The 18043-nt window shown below is 44.5% G+C and overlaps 1 protein-coding gene across 2 annotated transcripts; it reads right to left on the bottom strand.

Moving 5' to 3' along the window:
* Window positions 1–966: 966 nt before the first annotated feature.
* Window positions 967–16902, bottom strand: NUP54 (nucleoporin 54). 2 transcript variants are annotated; one of them, XM_075750882.1, is made up of 13 exons: window positions 16746–16894; window positions 14705–14866; window positions 12284–12367; window positions 12018–12152; window positions 10519–10748; window positions 7307–7494; window positions 6219–6415; window positions 4429–4483; window positions 3763–3856; window positions 3130–3237; window positions 2619–2738; window positions 2143–2253; window positions 970–1791 (listed from the first exon to the last, which is right to left on the bottom strand). In XM_075750882.1, the coding sequence occupies exons 1-13, from the start codon at window positions 16795–16797 to the stop codon at window positions 1663–1665; spliced, it is 1665 nt and encodes a 554-aa protein (XP_075606997.1). In that variant the 5' UTR covers window positions 16798–16894; the 3' UTR covers window positions 970–1662. The 2 variants fall into 2 exon arrangements, with proteins under 2 accessions (XP_075606996.1, XP_075606997.1); XM_075750881.1 differs by lacking the exon at window positions 14705–14866 and having other exon boundaries at window positions 967–1791; window positions 16746–16902.
* Window positions 16903–18043: the final 1141 nt, after the last annotated feature.

Genomic DNA, 18043 nt, shown 5'->3' on the forward strand with positions numbered 1-18043 from the left:
ATGTGCAGTGGACCATCGCTTGGAAAAAACTGTCTCAAACATGCAAAACTGTCTCTAGCAGGGGGACTCTTTTGAGCAATCTATTGCGAGCAGTTCTTTTTCAAAGGTCGGGGTAGTAGAGCAAGTAGCCCACTGCTAGAGTACCTGCACTGCATGTTCAAGGTATTTTCAAAGCATGGTACGATTGCAACTTAAAAAGGTGTGTGTGGTAAAGCGCGTGCAAAGAAAAAAACGCACGTATTTGTCTCCAACGTGCAGCATAGTCACTCTAGCAGGGACCCTATGATAAAAAGTTTCACTTAGACTGCTACCCTGGCCCTTGAAAAGGAGAATTCTAGTCTCATTTGATTTCTCAGCAGAGCCCCTGCTAGAGCCTGTATTGCACATTTGAGATACATTATGAATTGGAACCATGCTTCCCTAAATAAACTCATCCTTTTCCCCCTTAATTACAGTTCCACCCATGCTTTTTTCACCTGTAATGGAACCAATGCACAATAGAGGCTGTCGCATGCTGAAGCTGTATTTCTATTTTTCTATCTTTCAGATTTTATGAATGGAATTTTTTTTTTGGTGGCTAATGAGCAAAATGCTTCTCTCCCTCCTCTGTTTTGAGTTGTTCTGCTGTACAAACGACTACTGCAGAGAATAATGTATCTTAGTTTCAGTTATTTTCAGTGATGCCTGCGCTGAGAGAAAAAGGCAACTTGGGGGGGAAAAAAAAAGTTGTCGCCCCCCTGCATGTATTAGCCACCTGCGCGGTAGTACCTGGTACCACATGGGATCTAAGGACGTGACCTTTTACTTGACTTTGGGCACTGAGGCTGCGAAGCAGCGCTGTGGCGGTGGGTTTGAGAGCCTGTTACCTGCAGTGCCTGGAGGAGAGTGAAGTGCATTAACCTGGAGTTGTTAGGAGTTTCACTGCTTTGCTGATGGAGCTGAGAAGGAGCCAACACCATGCACAAGTTATTACAAAGTCAGACGGAATTTATTACTCTCTGGCAATTAAAAAAAGGCAGAAGACAACGTCTAGACAGTCTGTTGATATCTGAGGGGCAGCAAAGCTTTGTATAACTCACACATGTAACGTGATACAAACATAACCTTTAGATCCTTGCAGTCCAAAGGAAGGACAGAAACTGAAAACATCAACTTCCTGCAGATTGCCCCAGTAAACTACTGGTTTTGCAGTGTCCGACATAGTTACAGCAACATACACATCTGTATTGATATAAATTGGCTGTTTACACCACGATGTTACTTGATTGTTCTGACAAAAACATGGAAGTGGGCTAAGCTTTCCACAAATAAAGTCACAAGTGGAACAATTCCCTTAGCACTGCATTTCTAGGACAATGCTGTTGTAAAAAAAGGAAAAAAAAAAAATGTACAATAGTACATATAGTTTTATAGTAAAACAGTATCTGAACAGATTCAGTTTTCCTTCTTTTATTAAAGCATATACAGCTTTATAAAATATAAACCTTCCAAAGGTCAAGTTCAAAAGCTTAGAAGAGGCTTTGCTAATTCTAAAGGTAACAGCCAAAATACCATTGTTCCTAGAAGATACGTGTTTTATTTTACCTCAACAGTTTTAGCCTTGGAAGGTGAACCATGAACTTGAGTAACATGTTTCATGTAAGCCCAGCAGCATCCACCACGTCAACTGAAGACTCCTCCTCTGATGGGAATGCTCTCGTTCAGCCCGTGTTCTACAAGTTTGATGTCCTCCAAGTCATCCTTTATAATGCTTATTAGGTGACTCAGGCCCTCTTGCTGCTGCTTCAGATGCTGCAGATGATGATAGATAGATAGTTTAAAAACCAGCATGAGCATAGTTCAACTTCACAGATTTTTTTCGGTAATATTTCTCAAAGGTGCCCTGTCTTGTGGCCTTGTCACAGTGAGAACCCTGGTGTAATTTCTTTGGAGTAAGGTAAACCAGCATTTTCTGCACTAATAGCCCAGCGTGGCCTTGTACAACACCTTGACCCACTCTCACTGACAACATATAAAAAGAATTTAATCATTAAACAAATACAAAAAATCTGACATTCTAGGTACATCTCCAAAGTTAGTGCGTAGCTGGCTTAAATTATGAAGTTCAGAGAGTATCCTAGGATTCCACCCAGTCATACTTACTTGCTTGATTTCCCTTAAGAGGTCTGCATCTATGTAATAGCGCTCCTCAGCCCGCACTGCTCCAAAGTGGTTTTGCATCCTGATTTGGGACATGAGCTCATTCAGTCTGCCCTGGGAAGAGAAAGAGGCTTAAATCAAATGAACTCATTTAGATGTGTCAGAGCTCCAGCATGTACCGCTCCTCGAGTCACTAGGGCAAGAAGCATTGCTGCTCATTCCATTTTAAGTGGGGTTTTTTTTGTTTGTTTGTTTGTTTAAGATATGCAAAGGGCAAGCAACTCCAATACTTCGAAGAGCTCAAAAATACTTGAATATCTTTCAGTCACACAGCAAAGAGCATGATGCTACAACCTAGTAACGCTGCCACACTTTTCGGAAAGCTTTCCTCCACAAATTATACATGCATGGCTTGGAAATCTTACATTCTTTTGCGAGGAAAAACCAGAGTTGTTAGCAAAGCTCTATTAACTACTCACCTTGAACTGCGTAGGTGCGTTAAGTTCACACTGAATTGTATCTAACTGTACACGAAGCTGCTCTTCGTCTGCTTGAATGGCATAACCGCTTTTCCTTTGGATCTCCTGCTTTATTAACACCTACAAAAGGAGCCGTTGAGGTTCATTAGAGAAGACTTTGCCCATCTCTTTCCCCGCTAGCTCCTCCTCATGTCCTTTTGCCCTTCCTCCAGCATGTCTCTCAGCAGATTGGTTCTGTTGTCTAGTCTGCTGCTCTGAGACCCCAGGGCAGTCCCACAGCCTCTGATTAAGTGAGAGAAAAGGTTCCCAAAGCAGTTAAGACATGCTGTGCACCCAAAGCTTTCCCTGACAGCTCTGCCTGTTACTTAAAGCAATGCCACTTAGACCCAGCCAGAATTTCATTTTCAACATTGGCCATGCACAAGATTGCACAGGTCATCCTGCCTACTCTCAGTTTCCTTCTGGCACTAGATTGCGTGTCTGAAGGAGTTATTTAGACTATCCATGTTACCTGTAATGTTCTGTGAGAAAGCGCCATCAGTTTTCTTTTGTACTGTGCAATTTTTGCCATAGTTGTCGTTTGATTTTTCTGCAGCTCACTGATATCTTCGGATATTATCTGCAGAGGAGACAGAGTCAGTTGGAAGTCAGTCATAAGAGTTTCTGATAACAGAACACGTTAGTCCTGATTTGAAACCTGGGATTTCAGAACAGTACTCGGTCCAGCAACTAGCGTCCTCGCCAAAGACGCTTCCAGAAAGCTTTTTGCTAGACCTCTACTGTTTTGGTTTCTATTTATTTTCATATCCGACTGGGATTTTCAGATGGCATCAGAAAACTGAGTGCCCAAATTAAGAGTCTGTGCCAGTGCAACTTCATTAAGCTGGTTTGCATTAGCTTATAACAACATAGCAGGCTTGAACCTGAAAAAAAATGAAAGCCAAAATGCACTGCTCAGTTTTTGGCCAAAATATATAATTAAGGCATATATTAAGAAATATTGATAAAGAAAGAGTCACAGCCTCATGCACATATAGTTCCAGTTTCAGTTTTCAACACACAGGAGGCACAGGGGAGGAGGCTCATTTAATAGCACATCCTTTTGTCAACAACAAGCAGTCACGATAAAGGTGAGAAACCTTACATCTAATCGCGTTTGATGCTGTTTGGTCATCTGATCTTGGACCTTCAATCTTCTCAACAGCTCCTTGAAACCCACCATTGGCACAGGAATAAGCCTACAAGAACACAAATACTACTTACAACACATTTTTATATTAGACACGTGGTATGGACTAATAATTATGAATATAATCTAAAGTTACAGATGATCCTGGCCTATTATAAATTAAGATAATACATAAACATATCTTCTTTTGCTAAGTTCTACAGTCCTCACTATTCCTAACAACCTGTTCCTTTTTCATAAAGAAATCAGCCTAAGTTATCTGTAACCACTGGAGGGTACAAGGGTACACCACTTTCAGCTGCATGAATAAAGAAAGAGAAAAAAACATAGTGGTTGCAAACAAACAAAAAAATCACAATAACTAGTCCATACAATGGAGGACACCACAACTCAAACTAATGCAAGTAAGGCTCTTTATCCTGACAACCCTTAAGAGCCTAACAGGTAAAGGGATTAGACAGGCATTTCTAGTAATCCTCACTGCTTCAAATGAGATCAGCACTTGACAAAGTTATTCTCTAATAAGTTTCCTACAAGTTACCTGAAGGGTACTACACAACACTACATATTGCTCCCCTTTCCAAGTCTGTATGTAATACTCAGATAGACTATTAGACTTACTTGTCAGGATCAGGATTATCAACTTTGGCTTGTTCCCATATAATAGGATCAACACCTTAAAAAAAACAACCAAACAAGTTTTTAGTATGGATAGATCTGAATAGATATCACATCTCACAGCTGTTAAGCAGGAAAAATACTGGGAAATATACAAACCCTATGAACTATGCTAACCTGAATGACTGTTATACAAATTAAGGTTAATTACAGAAGGGTAGTTCTTAGAAGTCTTGGTCCTGGACTGTGGCAGTAAGTTCAGTCCAAAAGGCTGTCAAGCACTTCTACTGGTTTGAAAGTATGGGAAAGGAACAGCCCACAGGTGATCAAATTGGACAGTCCATACGTCAAGGGGAAAAATTCCTATCGTTTCCACTGTTTGCTACACTATGCTACATCCTTCCTCTTCAAGTTGCTTATTATATTTTAAAAAAAAATTATCATTAAATAAGTGATCAAAGAACCAAACCAGTTGGCAAAATAATCCCAGTAGGAATTATAATGGCTCCTAACACCATTTGTCTCAGGATTTTTTCTGTTGGCTTGTTTTGCCATGAACTGCTTCATCGGTAAATACGTAAAACAAAAGCAGCCTAATTGTACGTGTACATCAACCACACGATGCAAGTTATGACATTCTCCAAACCTCACTGCAAATCAGATCAGTCTATACCGGTACCATTCAGGTATCATGTACCTAGGTATGCTGGGAGAAAAACAAGACAACGCTGGCAGGGAAGCAATTGACTTTCTGACCAGAGACATGCAAAAAAAGAAAAAAGAACAACTGCTGGTAATTTCACAATTTCAGGCCAGCTTCAAGAGCAGACCAGAACAGTCAGCTACCATAACATTCTTCACTGCACCACACTCCAGGTCATTCCTCATAAAAACACATTATCTTTACACCAAAACTCATCTCTCAAGGTGTGGCTGCTTCTCCAGAGCTCAGTGCTAGTATCTCTTCTTGCCCATCTCACTGCTTGATTAGCCAGCCTACAAACTCAGCTTCCGTCTCACTCGTGGACTAACAAGCTGCGCCCAACCATTGTTACACAGGCTTTATGATATGTCTCCAACGTTAAAGAAAGCCAACTTGCTTGTGCACACATCTCCCTGATGCTGCAGCAGTTGCAAGACACTGCTGCTTCTCTCTGATTTTTCTGCAAGAGTAGGCCAAGTTCTTTTTGCAATCCAGATATCATAACCTTTGCTGTATTTTTAAACGCTATGGTCTTATTGAACATGCTACATATATTGTGTGCTGGAAATCGCAGGCTCCTTTCCCTGACCCACTGCAGGGAGCCCACTGCAAGTACTACATGTGATACTGTATAGACATAGAGAGTAAGCTACAATTATCCTATGAAATGGCATGAATAGCACTTAACTACTCTAAACCAAAGATGCATATGCACTGTCCGTGGCCACAAATACAGGCTAAGCGACCTGCCCCAAAAACTAGGAAGTGAATATAGGACATGATTATTCTGCTATTTAAATTTCTTTTCTTATTTGGACAAGTTGAAGTGATTTATGATGGCTAAATCATATAGTATGGTGTTGTGTGGCACATTACTGATAAATCTTAACTGTCTTGGTGGACTACGTTGCACTTCCAGTGGGAAAAGCTGTAATTAAAATCACTACGTCAGTATGCCAGAGCACCTTGGAAACTCTTGTAGTTTTAAAAGGTGTTTTCCAGTGGGCCAACCCCTGCTTTTTTCCCAGAGACCCAAAGAAAGTCCCAGCGGAGGCCCAACTGTGCGCCTGCGCAGCCTCAGACCTCATACCGGCAGGAGGGTTCTGCAGGAGCTGTTTGACTTGTGCCGGGGAAAGCTCTGTTCTGGCCATGGAGAGGCTGACCCCCAGCTGCTGCAGGGATGATTTTATGTTGGCTTGTTCAAAGTGGGCGTAGAGGGTCGTTGCGGGAACTCTCCTCGAAGTGCCGTTGGGCGAGCGCTCAACAACGTAAATGATCACTTCTGTCCTGAGCAAGACAAAAATGTATACTGTCAGGAAAAGGTCGGCAGCGTATGGAAACCAACACAATAAAGAACAACCTTAAATCAAAGCTACCACTTCTCCTAGCTGACTGTTAACTTCCCTTAGTTAACTGACATATAAAGTATCAGTAAATCGAGGGTTTAACACAGCAAGGCAGAAAGAGGAAAGCTGTGAATACCCTACAAAATTACATTCTCCCCCCCCCAGTTTTAACAACCGTATTATATGGTGATACTAGTACTGCATTAAGATTAACCTAAACGCTTTGTTTTTTAAAAAATGAATGAACAAACTGTGGGAAAGTAGGAAGCAGCAATGTCAGTGTGCTGAAGTACTTGAGGCAGACTAGTCTGAGGCCCCCAAACAAGTCAAAGCAGACAGCACTGACAGAACACACGCAGAATGAGCCAGCCCAACTAGCTTTGCAACAACTTTCCCACTGAAACAAACATTTGTGATATCAAACACTGCAAAGACCCTATTACTGTACACCCTAATGCCCTTCCACCTTACACATGACCGAGGAAGAATAAACACTTCATAGTTCCTAAAATACGAAGTATTTATCCCACCCTCGTGGTTAGCAACCTCATCTCCCATTTTTGCTGCTGAGCATGGTCTGGAGAAGCCTATTTCCCCACCCCAGCTGAAGTCCTCAGCTGTGCACTCCAGCAAAAGCAAATAACATGCACAGGAAAGATACTGGACTTAATGACTTCAGAAAAAGCAACACTGAGGAATAGGAGACACCAAATCAAACTCAGGATGAGCAGACCTAAAATCAAGGAAAAAGGGAGATAGAGTAGACTAAGCACCAACCCTTTATAACATGCGATACCGGATAAAAAGGCAAAACTGCATAAAGTTCACGTACTGGTCATCTGGCATCGTTTTGACACCTTCTACGTTGACAGTGAGGGTCTGGTTTCCTCCCAGAATTTTGTGTAGGGATTCTACAAGCTGCTGCTGCTGGCTTCGAATATCTGTTTCTTTTCTGTTAAAGACCAAGACCACGAGGCCATCTTCATCTTTGTTGTTGGGCATTAAACTGTAACCCACAGCCTGCAAATGAACAACCAAAACCAAGAGATATATTACTCAGCAAAAGCATATCTATGTGGCCTGAAGGGGAGAGGCTAAACCGCTCCATGTTTAGAGCAAATGGTTCAAAATTTAAGTTGCAACATATTCAGAAATGTATTCAGAGATGCGGAAACATAAAATCAATCCCCCTTTAAAACGTTCTCTCACAAGGCCACCAGTAAGGTAGCTTTTGAAACAGTGCAGATTTTTACAAAAAGTTTGTATCCACTCCTCGTCTTGGGGGGGGGGGGGGAAAAAAAGAAAAAAGAAAAAGCTGTGGATTGGGAGATGCCAACTCAGCAAGCTCTTTCTGTTACTTCAGAACCAATATCAATCAGGAACATTTTACACCTTTATTTTTTTTTTTTTAAGTTGCAAAAGGAACCAGAGGACCAGATTTTAATACAGAAAAATTACTAGAGTTCCAGAAGAGTTTTACAACATTACATTTCCAGATGTCTGAATGACAAACAGTTACTGACATGACCTAATTGAAAGATAAACCAACCGTAAATCTTTATGGATTTCTTAGCATTTTCCTACTGTAGATCCAGACAGTTTGCCTGGCAGTACAAGTCAAAACACAGGCATGGAATATTTCAACTAGCTAAGACACGCATCAAGTAAGGTTATCACACAAGAATTTGGGACAGCCAATTCTCCTTGTGTTAGCAAGTGTCGTGGTTTCTTTGTAGAATTGCTTATAAAGTTTAATGTTATCTTTATCCTTGCTGTGATAAAGCTGTAGTAAGGCTGGATGTTTAATTCAACATCATAATCTAATACAGGAACACTTGCTGCCATCTGTGCTAAGTAACTGTGTGCTTTTCCTGTTTCAAGAAAAACCCTGTTGGTTCCAGTGTAAACTCCACGTGACTTGTAAGAAAGATCTAAACTGCTAATTCATTACGAGCAAAAGCAAAGCGACAGTTTGCATCTCATCTTGCATATGAACTGTTGCACCAACAGATCACTGCTGACATGTCGGACAGCGCATGCTTTTTAAGGCCCTGACACCGCATGTGGGTGACTTGCGCCTTTCCCCTTGTGCAAGTTCAGCTGAAGAGAGAAATGAGTTGGGGATGTGCCCAAGAGCCTGGTCTTTGTTAGCAGAGGGTAATTCCCCGCAACGGTGAGCCTCGCGCAATCAGCCTTCTTTGGCTGGGCCGTCCTGTCGTGGAGCACAACAGCAGTGACAGCTAAGGAAGAATTCGGTTCTGCAAGGACATAGTCTGAGGGAAACCTCACCTTTTTAAGGAAAGAGACTTCCAAGTTACTACTATTACACCTGTCCCTGATTTAAGCTATCTATTCCTTCTGAGGCCTCAAAAGAAACACACCAAATAAACCCCACACCAACTAACCTCCAAACAATCACCTACTGTTTTTTAAGCGCATGCCTTTCACCTTCATAGTCGGGAAAGAGGCCCACACTGTGGGGAAAGACTTGCCTGTACACGGAAGACTAAATCTCATTATGTGCAAAGTAGTACTGAGACCACAAATATACGACTCCTCTGGTATTTGTGTTTAAAAAAGAAAAAGTAGTAAATCTTTCATGATTTCTTTGAAAAATTCACTATTTTCAAACTATAACAGATGTTTAACTTTGTTTACTTCACATATCTTAGAAGCACTGTTTTCTTGGATCTGCATGCTTCTCATTTTTCTAGAGCTGGAATTGTGTACAAGTGGATTCCTTAAACGCCTGTGAAACCCTTCAGGTAATGCTTCACTCTTATCAGATGTCTGATGCTTACATAGGCAATAACCAAACTAACTGATGATGCTTTCCTTCGATACCTGTGCTACCAACTTCTCTGCTATTTTTCTTAGGCACCTGCCATCGCTAGCATACATCGAACTTTTCAGTGTTTCGCTTTAGGTACGTGAATTCATATTGGCATTAATAATACTCAAGTCATAGGGACAAAAGTAAACCTAGTACGTGGCATTGTCTAACTTGAAAGGAAAACTTCTCCTTTTGAAAAATAAAACTCTAAAATAACCGATTTTGCATCAAACAACTTAGACTCTGCACTTTTTCAAAGCCCAGAAAACTCTAAAGCCATTTCAGGCAACAACTTACAACAAACTAAGTTTTCAGGTGCATTATCGACGAAATATTCAAGGTAACACCTAAAAAGGTAATGCAACAGAAACCAAACATTTGCTATGCAGGCACTCAGTTGCTGCAAAGATTTTATAAAATTGTCATGATGTGCATAATCAAAACGAGTCTTAATTAGGTATTAACCTACATTCAGGTTATAAAGTTAGCACTTCAAAGAATCAGCTTGGGAAAGGAGAGTATCACCATGCCTGACCCAAATCCACTTTCAAGCCCAAAGCTCAGCAAGAAAGTCAGCAGGCGCGAGATTTACGGAGGATCAAGAGCTACATATTCTTTGTTGACATGAGAAGCAAGATCTGGAACTGCTGATGATATCATACAAGAAATGGAGTCAGCTTTAGCACTGGCAAGGATAAAGGCACAAGAAAGCTTGTAAAGGCACAAGAAAGCTGGTGTATTTAAAATGGTACGCATGGCCAGGTTCATAGAGGGTTTTTCTAACGTAGGCAAAGCAATGAAGAAAGACTCTAAAGTTATTATTCCCACTGTTAACGTGTTCTTTTAGACGTAAAAGTTATTTTAAATAGTTTCTCTAATATTGTAACCTAAACAAATACACATTACAATCAATTACCAGAGATCTGCTCCCACCACACACGCGCTAACCTGACCGCTATCACAGAAAAAGGTTAGCCTCATGATCCACATACGCGCTCATCATCTAGTACCTCAACAACACCCAGATTTCCAGCATGTATACATCTTCAAACCTGTTAGTTAGCATGCATCAGAATTCTGTACATTACCTGGAAAAATACTGTTTCAGAATACTCTCAACAGTAACAAAATCTGATTTAACACTCACGAAACACTCAGCAAGCAGAGTATCCGCTTCAGAACTGTTTGCGGGCAGTTGAACAATTCCATACCTTAAACCTGCAAAAGGGGTTTTCCTGCGTGAACTCCACTGGCGCGATGTTATTGTTGAAGTACCCTTTGCCTGTTCCCCAGAAGGCCTGAAGCTGGTTCCATTTTGCCAAAATAGCATCTCTCTCATCTCCTAAGAGTGTCGGAGCTGAGAGGGCGCTGGCTGTATTGATGAGCTGGTTCGATTGGGCAGGTGTCTGAGCAGGCTGGCTGAACAAGCCACTTCCTAATGCTGTGTTGGATGAAGAAAAACAAATGAACTCCTTCACCGAGCAAGACAGACTTCGCTTGCTAACATGTACCATCTGCGTATCACTGGTATCACTTCTTTTCGCATTTTGAGAAGTAAAATAAATGCACAGAATAAATAAATCAAAATCAGATCATGTTTTTTAAAAGTGCCTTTTCACACCCAATCTGCATCAACAACAGAAGTTCCTGAACACTGAGTTAGTAGACAAGATTTTTTTCTCTTTTCTTTAATTGAGACCTCTGTATTGATCTGCGACATCATCTGGCATCTTCAATATCTAAATCTGAAGGGCAGATTTGTCATTATTAATTGAGTGGACTCGGAGTCTACAGCTGGTCATTATCCAACTCGCATTTAAACTCAACTCAAAACTGTTTTCCTCCCCTTTCTAGTAACGCTATGACTGCCAACATCAATTCTGTAACTACTCTTTCTACCACTGCCAAACCAAAAAGGTGAATACTGTTGTCGGAAACTCAGGGGTGAAGCTCAGAAACTTGCTTGAGCTTTAGTTTAAGAAAAAGGCAAGGACTGCAAATGTAGGCATTTCCAAAGCCAAATTTCTGAGAAGTCTCCATCAATCGAGACATGAAGTGTAAAAGCCTCCTCGTATAACATACTTCTGTCCCACTATTCGTGCGGCTGTTGCAGCCTTATGCTTTCATCGCTAAGGGAGGGGTTGTCCTGGTTTAATCGGGCAGGCAGCCAAACAAACGCACAGCCAGTGGGATGGGGGAGACAACTGGAAAAAAAGTAAAACTCATGGGCCGAGATCAATATAGTTTAAAAGGGCAGAAAAGGAAGGGAATAACAACAACGATAAAAGAATATACAAAACAAGTGACGTGCAGCACAATTGCTCACCAATCGCTGACCGATGCCCAGATAGTTCCCGAGCCGCAGCCCTCCCCAGCCAACTGCCCCTAGCTTATATCCTGAGTGTGACGTCATACGGTATGGAATATCATATGACATCATATTGCCCAGTTGGGGTCAGCTGTCCTGGCTGCGCCCCCTCCCAGCTTCTTGCGCGCCTCCTGCGGAAGGCTCGTGCCTCCTCTACGTCAGGTCCTGGGAAGCTGATAAGTCCTTGACTTCATTGTAAATGCTACTTAGCAACAACTTAACATCTGTGTATTATTTTCATACTAAATCCAAACCACAGCACTATACCAGCTACTAGAAAGAAAAATAACTCTATCCCAGCTGAAACCAGGACAGGGTAAATCAAGACAAGGCCATACTTACTGGTCTGTTGCTGCTGGGTACCGAAGCATCCAAAGCCTAGCCCAGTTCCCAACCCACTACCCAAGCCAGTTCCAGTTCCTGTGCCAAAACTAGTACCAAATCCAAAGCCTTTATTCTGGGTAGCACCAAAGAGTCCTGAGGAAATAAGCAAAGATTTATTGAGAAAAAAAGGCCAGTAGTACCTGTGAAATGCAAAACAGGACTGTGAAGGGCTGACGCCCTACTGTTCATTCTAAAGCAAATATTTCAGACTTGTGCACTCTTACCGCTGGTGCCTGTATTGGTGGGAGCAGAAAAACTAAATGCTGGTCCCGCAGTGGTGGTAGTTGTCCCAAATCCTCCAAATGCACCTAACAAACAAAGTTTGCAAGTAAGGCAGAGAGCACGCTGTGAGAGGCAGCCGTACATAACATGATAATAAATTGCACGCTTCAACGGGTGTTATGAGAAGAGATGTTGACAGATGGATGTATTATGTTACAAGCATGTAGTTCAAACGGATCATGGGTATCGAGTTCATTGTCTGAGGAAACGGGGGAGAAAACATGAACCAGAAAGCCAACACATCTATGGTGTGTCAAGAAAGCAAAGAAAAAACCAGCAGTTAACTAACATCCTGTTCCTTTACCAGCAGGATGTGCTTTCCTTAGTGACAGACACAACTAATAATAGCATGTCTTAGATTCAGTCTCAGGAATACTTCTGGTAAATGACAAACAATCTGATGTTTTGTGAGCTTTTTCAAAATTCCTAACGTCTTCAGAGCAAAACCATAAACAAATCACGCAAAGCCTGAGGCTAGGGCGCACACAATTGCTGTGCCTACACGGGCATGCTGTCACAGCAATGATTTCTGTCAGCACACAGGTAAAATTCTACAAGTTTTTGGGGTTTTTCCATCCTATCATCCTCCCCATTAAATTTCATTTTGAGGTTCAACCACTATCAGAGGAAGACGGATGCAAAAGCAATCAGCCTTCCACAGATTTTTTGGAAAACCAGTCACTGGCTAGCAGGCGGAGACCTGAGTGAGGGTCTGAGCTCCACCGTACCAAAGAAAGCCCCATCTTTGCAAAACCGATCTTTGCATTCCCCCCCTTAGAAGAGGTGCCCCAGTACAGGGTGGCTGTGCCGAGACAGGTGCTACCGGTCTGGACGGCCTCCCAGCGCATGAGGCTGCACAGGTGCTGGACGCCACCACACCATCTCTTTGCTACGGTAATGCCAACGCACCTTTGGCCCAAGGTGCAGCCCGTGGACATCTGAGTAGCCCTGGAGAATCAAGTCTCTCCATTTCAAATCGTTTTTACAGGCATTCAAATGAACAAAGACAGCCTGCTACAAAGGATTTGTCAAAAAGATGCTGCCACTGCTAACTTACACATCAAGAGCAAAAAAAAGTCTCTTCAGACCTACTACACTTAATGTCCTCCAGCATATGTACAAAATAAAAAGCTTAAACCAAAGCTGACATGCATTCACATTTTATTTTCTTTCAGAAAACATCTTAATGCGAGTGGATATAAGAAGTTGTTCCCTGTAACGTTCCAGTTTCAGTCCTACCAGCGAGTGAGAAAGCCTAGCGCGAGTACCATCAGATGACACAAGTTTTAGGTAGTTTTGTACTCACAGCGATTTACTCATCCTTTCTTGAAAAAGGATCTAAGAATGCAAACTGCTAAACAAAACTAACTATCAAGTTCTCTTCTGGAGTAGTGCCAATTCAGCTAAAGAAATACAATGCAAGAGCGTTCATATCAAACAAAACCAAAATCAGATCCCTCAAGTGTACAAAACAGGTAAGAGTACGCTAACACAGGGAGCAATGACACTGTGGAATGAATGTAATTCCTATACGAGCAGCGGCAACGAGACCCCATGGGCTAATTCTACATGAGTAAAAGCATTAGAAATCCATACAGTCGAGCATTTTTTATGTGAAATTGAAAAGCTTTAACTTGACATTATATCAGCTGATCGCTCGGAACTGATGGATCTACACGGGGCCATGAACGGTTTTCTTAATCAACACCCAGCGCACACATCACGCAGAAGACCCTCCCAGAAGCGCAGAGAATCTCTCAACGAGAGCCTGGGATGCGTGCTATTTCAGGGTGCAGAACGGCATTTAGGAAACGGAGATCACAGCGAGGGCTGTTCATTTTGTGCTGGTCGTATAAAATTTGTTTCTCCACAGAAACTATCGAGGTGTAGTGGATTCATGACAGCCAACGGAAGGCCAATGAGGAGACACAGGGGAAGATGAAAAACATGACTGCAGTAGTCCAAGAATCTCATGTCAGGAAACGTGGCGTTAGGGACCAGCTCTGCAATCAGTCACGATTGCCTGGATCTGAGCGGAGAATTGATGGCACTGTTTCGCCAGGTAATCGAGGCTCAATTTCAGACTGGGTCAGACTGGCAGGTTACCAGAATTCATTTCCATTTCAGAGACTGAGTGTTTGGTACGTGGTTATTTTTCCACAACAGCTATTTCTTGAGAATTTAATCGGCAAAAAACCCTACAAGCCTATGGTTCTCAAACCCATTCCACTTTCAGAGCTTTTATCTCCAGTCTTCACTGGATATAAAGATTAGTACTAAATACAGATTCTCAGTTAGGAATGTAATTCTTGGACCCCTGCTATTAACATTTATTATAGAACAAGTACTTATGCATTATCTACCTGCACTTGCCAGACTGTTACCAAAATTGAATGGTGGAGTTGAGGTAGTAGAAACACCGAAATTCCCAATATTAAAATTCACTGCAGGATTAGCAGTTAATCCGAAACCCCCAAAATTAAACCCACTGGCAGTAGAGTTTGTAGTTTCAAGCCCACCAAATCCTGACAAGTGGGAAGCAGAAAAAAGAGCAAGGTAATATTAGTTCTAAGTAAAAGGTAGGTTCAGGAAAGAAAAGCTAAAATATTTTTCCATCGCCACAGACAAGACAGGCATAGTTAAAAGCAAGAGTAAGATATTAACTGGCATGAAACATTATTTATTCAAGGAGAACAGTTAAAAGCTTCCTGTTTAACCCATTCTCTCTACATCACTGCTGCAAGCATGTTATTTTTCAACTCTACTGCATATAAAGCAGCTAACTTTTTTCCCATCTTATTTCAAAGCTATACATGAAGATATCCATGTGATGCAGCATTCCCATTAAGAGTAATTTTTAACTGCCTAAGATTGCTCGATACAGCTGCATCTGTACTAGCGTAACTGACAGGAGCATCATTACTTCATAAGCTATCGGGAAGGCAAGAATAAACCATCTTCATTCTAATACCCTCACATGAGCAGCGACAGCAGAACAACCACAAAATCTAACTGCAGCAGCTGAGGCACGATGTGTGCCTCCAATACTCCAGGGTGGACGTATTCAAGTTATATTCGCAAAATGTGTCCCCTCCAGCACTTGCTGGTGTCTTACCTGATGCATACAGGTTTTTCAGTGCTAAGAAAACTGGCCTAATACAGCGGCTCCCCGATTCCCTCCCCAGGAATAGCTGAGAACAGGTTCACACTAGACAGACAGATGACAGAAGTCCTAGGGTGTGATCCCAGAATTCCCCCTAATATTGGTCTGCGAGCACAATAAACCTTGTAACTGTGTACAAGCAGTACAAAATTATCTTTTACTTTCAGATGGGGCCAGAAAATCTCTGTCTAAACCAGCCAGAGTCAGAGTCAAAGACGACACAGTATAGCCCAGGCTAACTGCAGTAAAGATGAGCCCCGTCCAAAGGGCTTGCTCAGAGTGTCTACTCCAAGAGCCAAAAAATAATTATTTTACTAAGTGAGAGGAAGGAAGGCAGGCTCTGGCTTACTTTTCACCAAGACTGACAGTTAATTGACAGCAGCAAAACAGTAAGACAGAAAAACCCTTTCTTCCTTTACAAGTTAAGCACGATCTTTTACGCAGCTCAAAAATTAACTGCTGAGAGCATCTCATCCATAGAGGATCGCTACTGCAGTCCAAAGTGCTGATCGCACTGACCTGGCAGCATTAACCAGGCCCCACCGCGTGTCACCTCATCACAAGCTCCCTACAAGCAACCGACTCTTCCTTCGGCAGGACCAAGCCCTGGACGCCTCCCGACACGGACCCGCCACCACCGCGCAGGAACTGTTTACGCGAGAAAAAGGGAAAAAAAAAAAACCGAACAAAACCCGGCGGATAGAGTGGGGACAGCGTTGGACCGAAGGCGGGTGGGAGAAAGCAGCGGCGGGGGAAACTCGCTCGCATCTCACCGGCTCCATCGAGAAAAGGCGAGAGGAGACGGCTACACCCGCCCCGCCGAGGACAGCTCCGCACGGCCGTTGCCCCCCGCGCTCCGGACGCAACGGGGACCGGCGGGGAGCGGGCGTCCCGCTACCGCTGAGGGGCTGCGGAACCCGCTGAGGAGATGAGGAACCCGCTGAGGTGGGGGCACGAGCGCCCCGCGACCGTTGAGGGGCCGCGGATCTCATTGGTGGGGGGGCACGAGCGCCCCGCGCTCGTTGAGGGGCCACGGATCTCATTGGTGGGGGGGCACGAGCGCCCCGCGCTCGTTGAGGGGCCACGGATCTCATTGGGGGGGGGGGGGGGGGCACCAGCGCCCCGCGAGCCCCGGAGGCTGCGCGTCACGTGCGGGGCGGCGGGCACGCAAGCCCAGGACCGTTGGGACTCCCGCCCTCCACGCCCGGGTCCTGCCGCCGCCCGGGCCCCTCCGCGCTCACCGGTCGGGTTGGCGGTACCGGCGCCCGCCGTCGCCCCGAAGTTGAAAGCCATGAGCTGCTCGTTGGCGGGACCGCGGGAGGCGCGTGCAGCCCCGGCGAGTCCGACCAGAAACAAACGGGCGCCGCTTCCGGCCGCTGCCGCCAAGCGCTTCCGTGTAACGCGACCTCCCGCCGCCAAGCGAGCGTCGTGCAGTGACGCAACAGGCGCCCGCCGCGGGCGGTACCACCGGGCGGGGCCGGGGGGGGGGACGGAACACACGGGACGGACGGGCGGCTGGCGGGGGGTCCCAGCCCCCGGGGGACAGTCGAGGAAAGGGGTAAGGAGCCTAAACTGCCCTCCTCCTTGGGTCCGGGGAAGAAATTCTCCTGCTTTTGGTTTAACAGAGAGTTAAACAAAGCGCCCGGGGAAAAAACATTCTCAGAAATAGGCCGCAGAACGGAGGCAAATAAAAGCGCAGCGTGAAGTGCTGCGTGGCGTGAGAGAAACGTGAGCGCTGACTCAGGCAGCCAAAACGCTCGAGGAGAAGAGCAGCTCTGAGGGCAAGGCCCCGGGTACGGGGAAGGGCCCAGCAGCCCCGTACCAGAGCGAGCTCTGCCAGGGGCACGACGGAACCGCATCGGCCCCAACACGAGTGGGGGTACGCCGGCTCAGGACAGAGATGCCCACGGCTGCACCGTGCCCGTTACAGGAGCCGGGCAGTCTGGGGCCTCTCGGGGCTCCTGGCCGAGCAAGGACCCCGTTCGGATGGGGGATCGGCACCGCGCCCTTATCCCCTGCCGACACCGTTAACGTGGGGTCAGGCTTTGCCCTGCTTTGCAGGCAGCGAGGAAAGAAACTCCAGTGGACTTTCCCTATGGGACAGGTTCTTTCAGCCATCGGCCAGGGAAGCACAAAAGCGATGAGGTGGCTGTGACTCCAACAACAGATCTGGCATCCAGAACGTGGCAAAAAGAGTAGCATCAGGGTAAAGGCAGAGCAAAGACAGTTCCCAAAGTGTTTTCACAGAGTGTTACTTTCAGCCTGGCTGCCCAGAAAGCAATACTTTGGTGGGGCACGGAGGAGAGGTGACAGTTTTAGCCCACAATGTCAAATGGAGTGTTTACTCCAGAACAGCTCCTTTGAGATGACTGGCTGGAGAAAGTTGTGACGAGTTTCTCATTCCCTGGACGTACGCTTGCAGTTCTCGAGACAACAGGCAGGTCATCGTCGTAGCGGAGTCCTGCTCCTCGGCCGAGGTTCAGCATACCAGCTCTGGCCTTCTGCTGAGGCAAAGGCATGGAAGAGGCAAAGCTGCAAC

This window comes from Balearica regulorum, chromosome 4 (assembly GCF_011004875.1).
Source record: "Balearica regulorum gibbericeps isolate bBalReg1 chromosome 4, bBalReg1.pri, whole genome shotgun sequence".
NCBI lineage: Eukaryota > Metazoa > Chordata > Aves > Gruiformes > Gruidae > Balearica > Balearica regulorum.

Coding starts and splice junctions, on each gene's coding strand:
- NUP54 (XM_075750882.1), bottom strand. CDS start 16,797: ATGGCTTTCAACTTCGGGGCGACGGCGGGCGCCGGTACCGCCAACCCG. Junction 3,857..4,428: donor GATAATCCTGATCCTGACAA/GTAAGTCTAATA, acceptor GTGTTCTTGTAG/GCTTATTCCTGTGCCAATGG. Junction 2,254..2,618: donor ACGCACCTACGCAGTTCAAG/GTGAGTAGTTAA, acceptor TTCTCTTCCCAG/GGCAGACTGAATGAGCTCAT.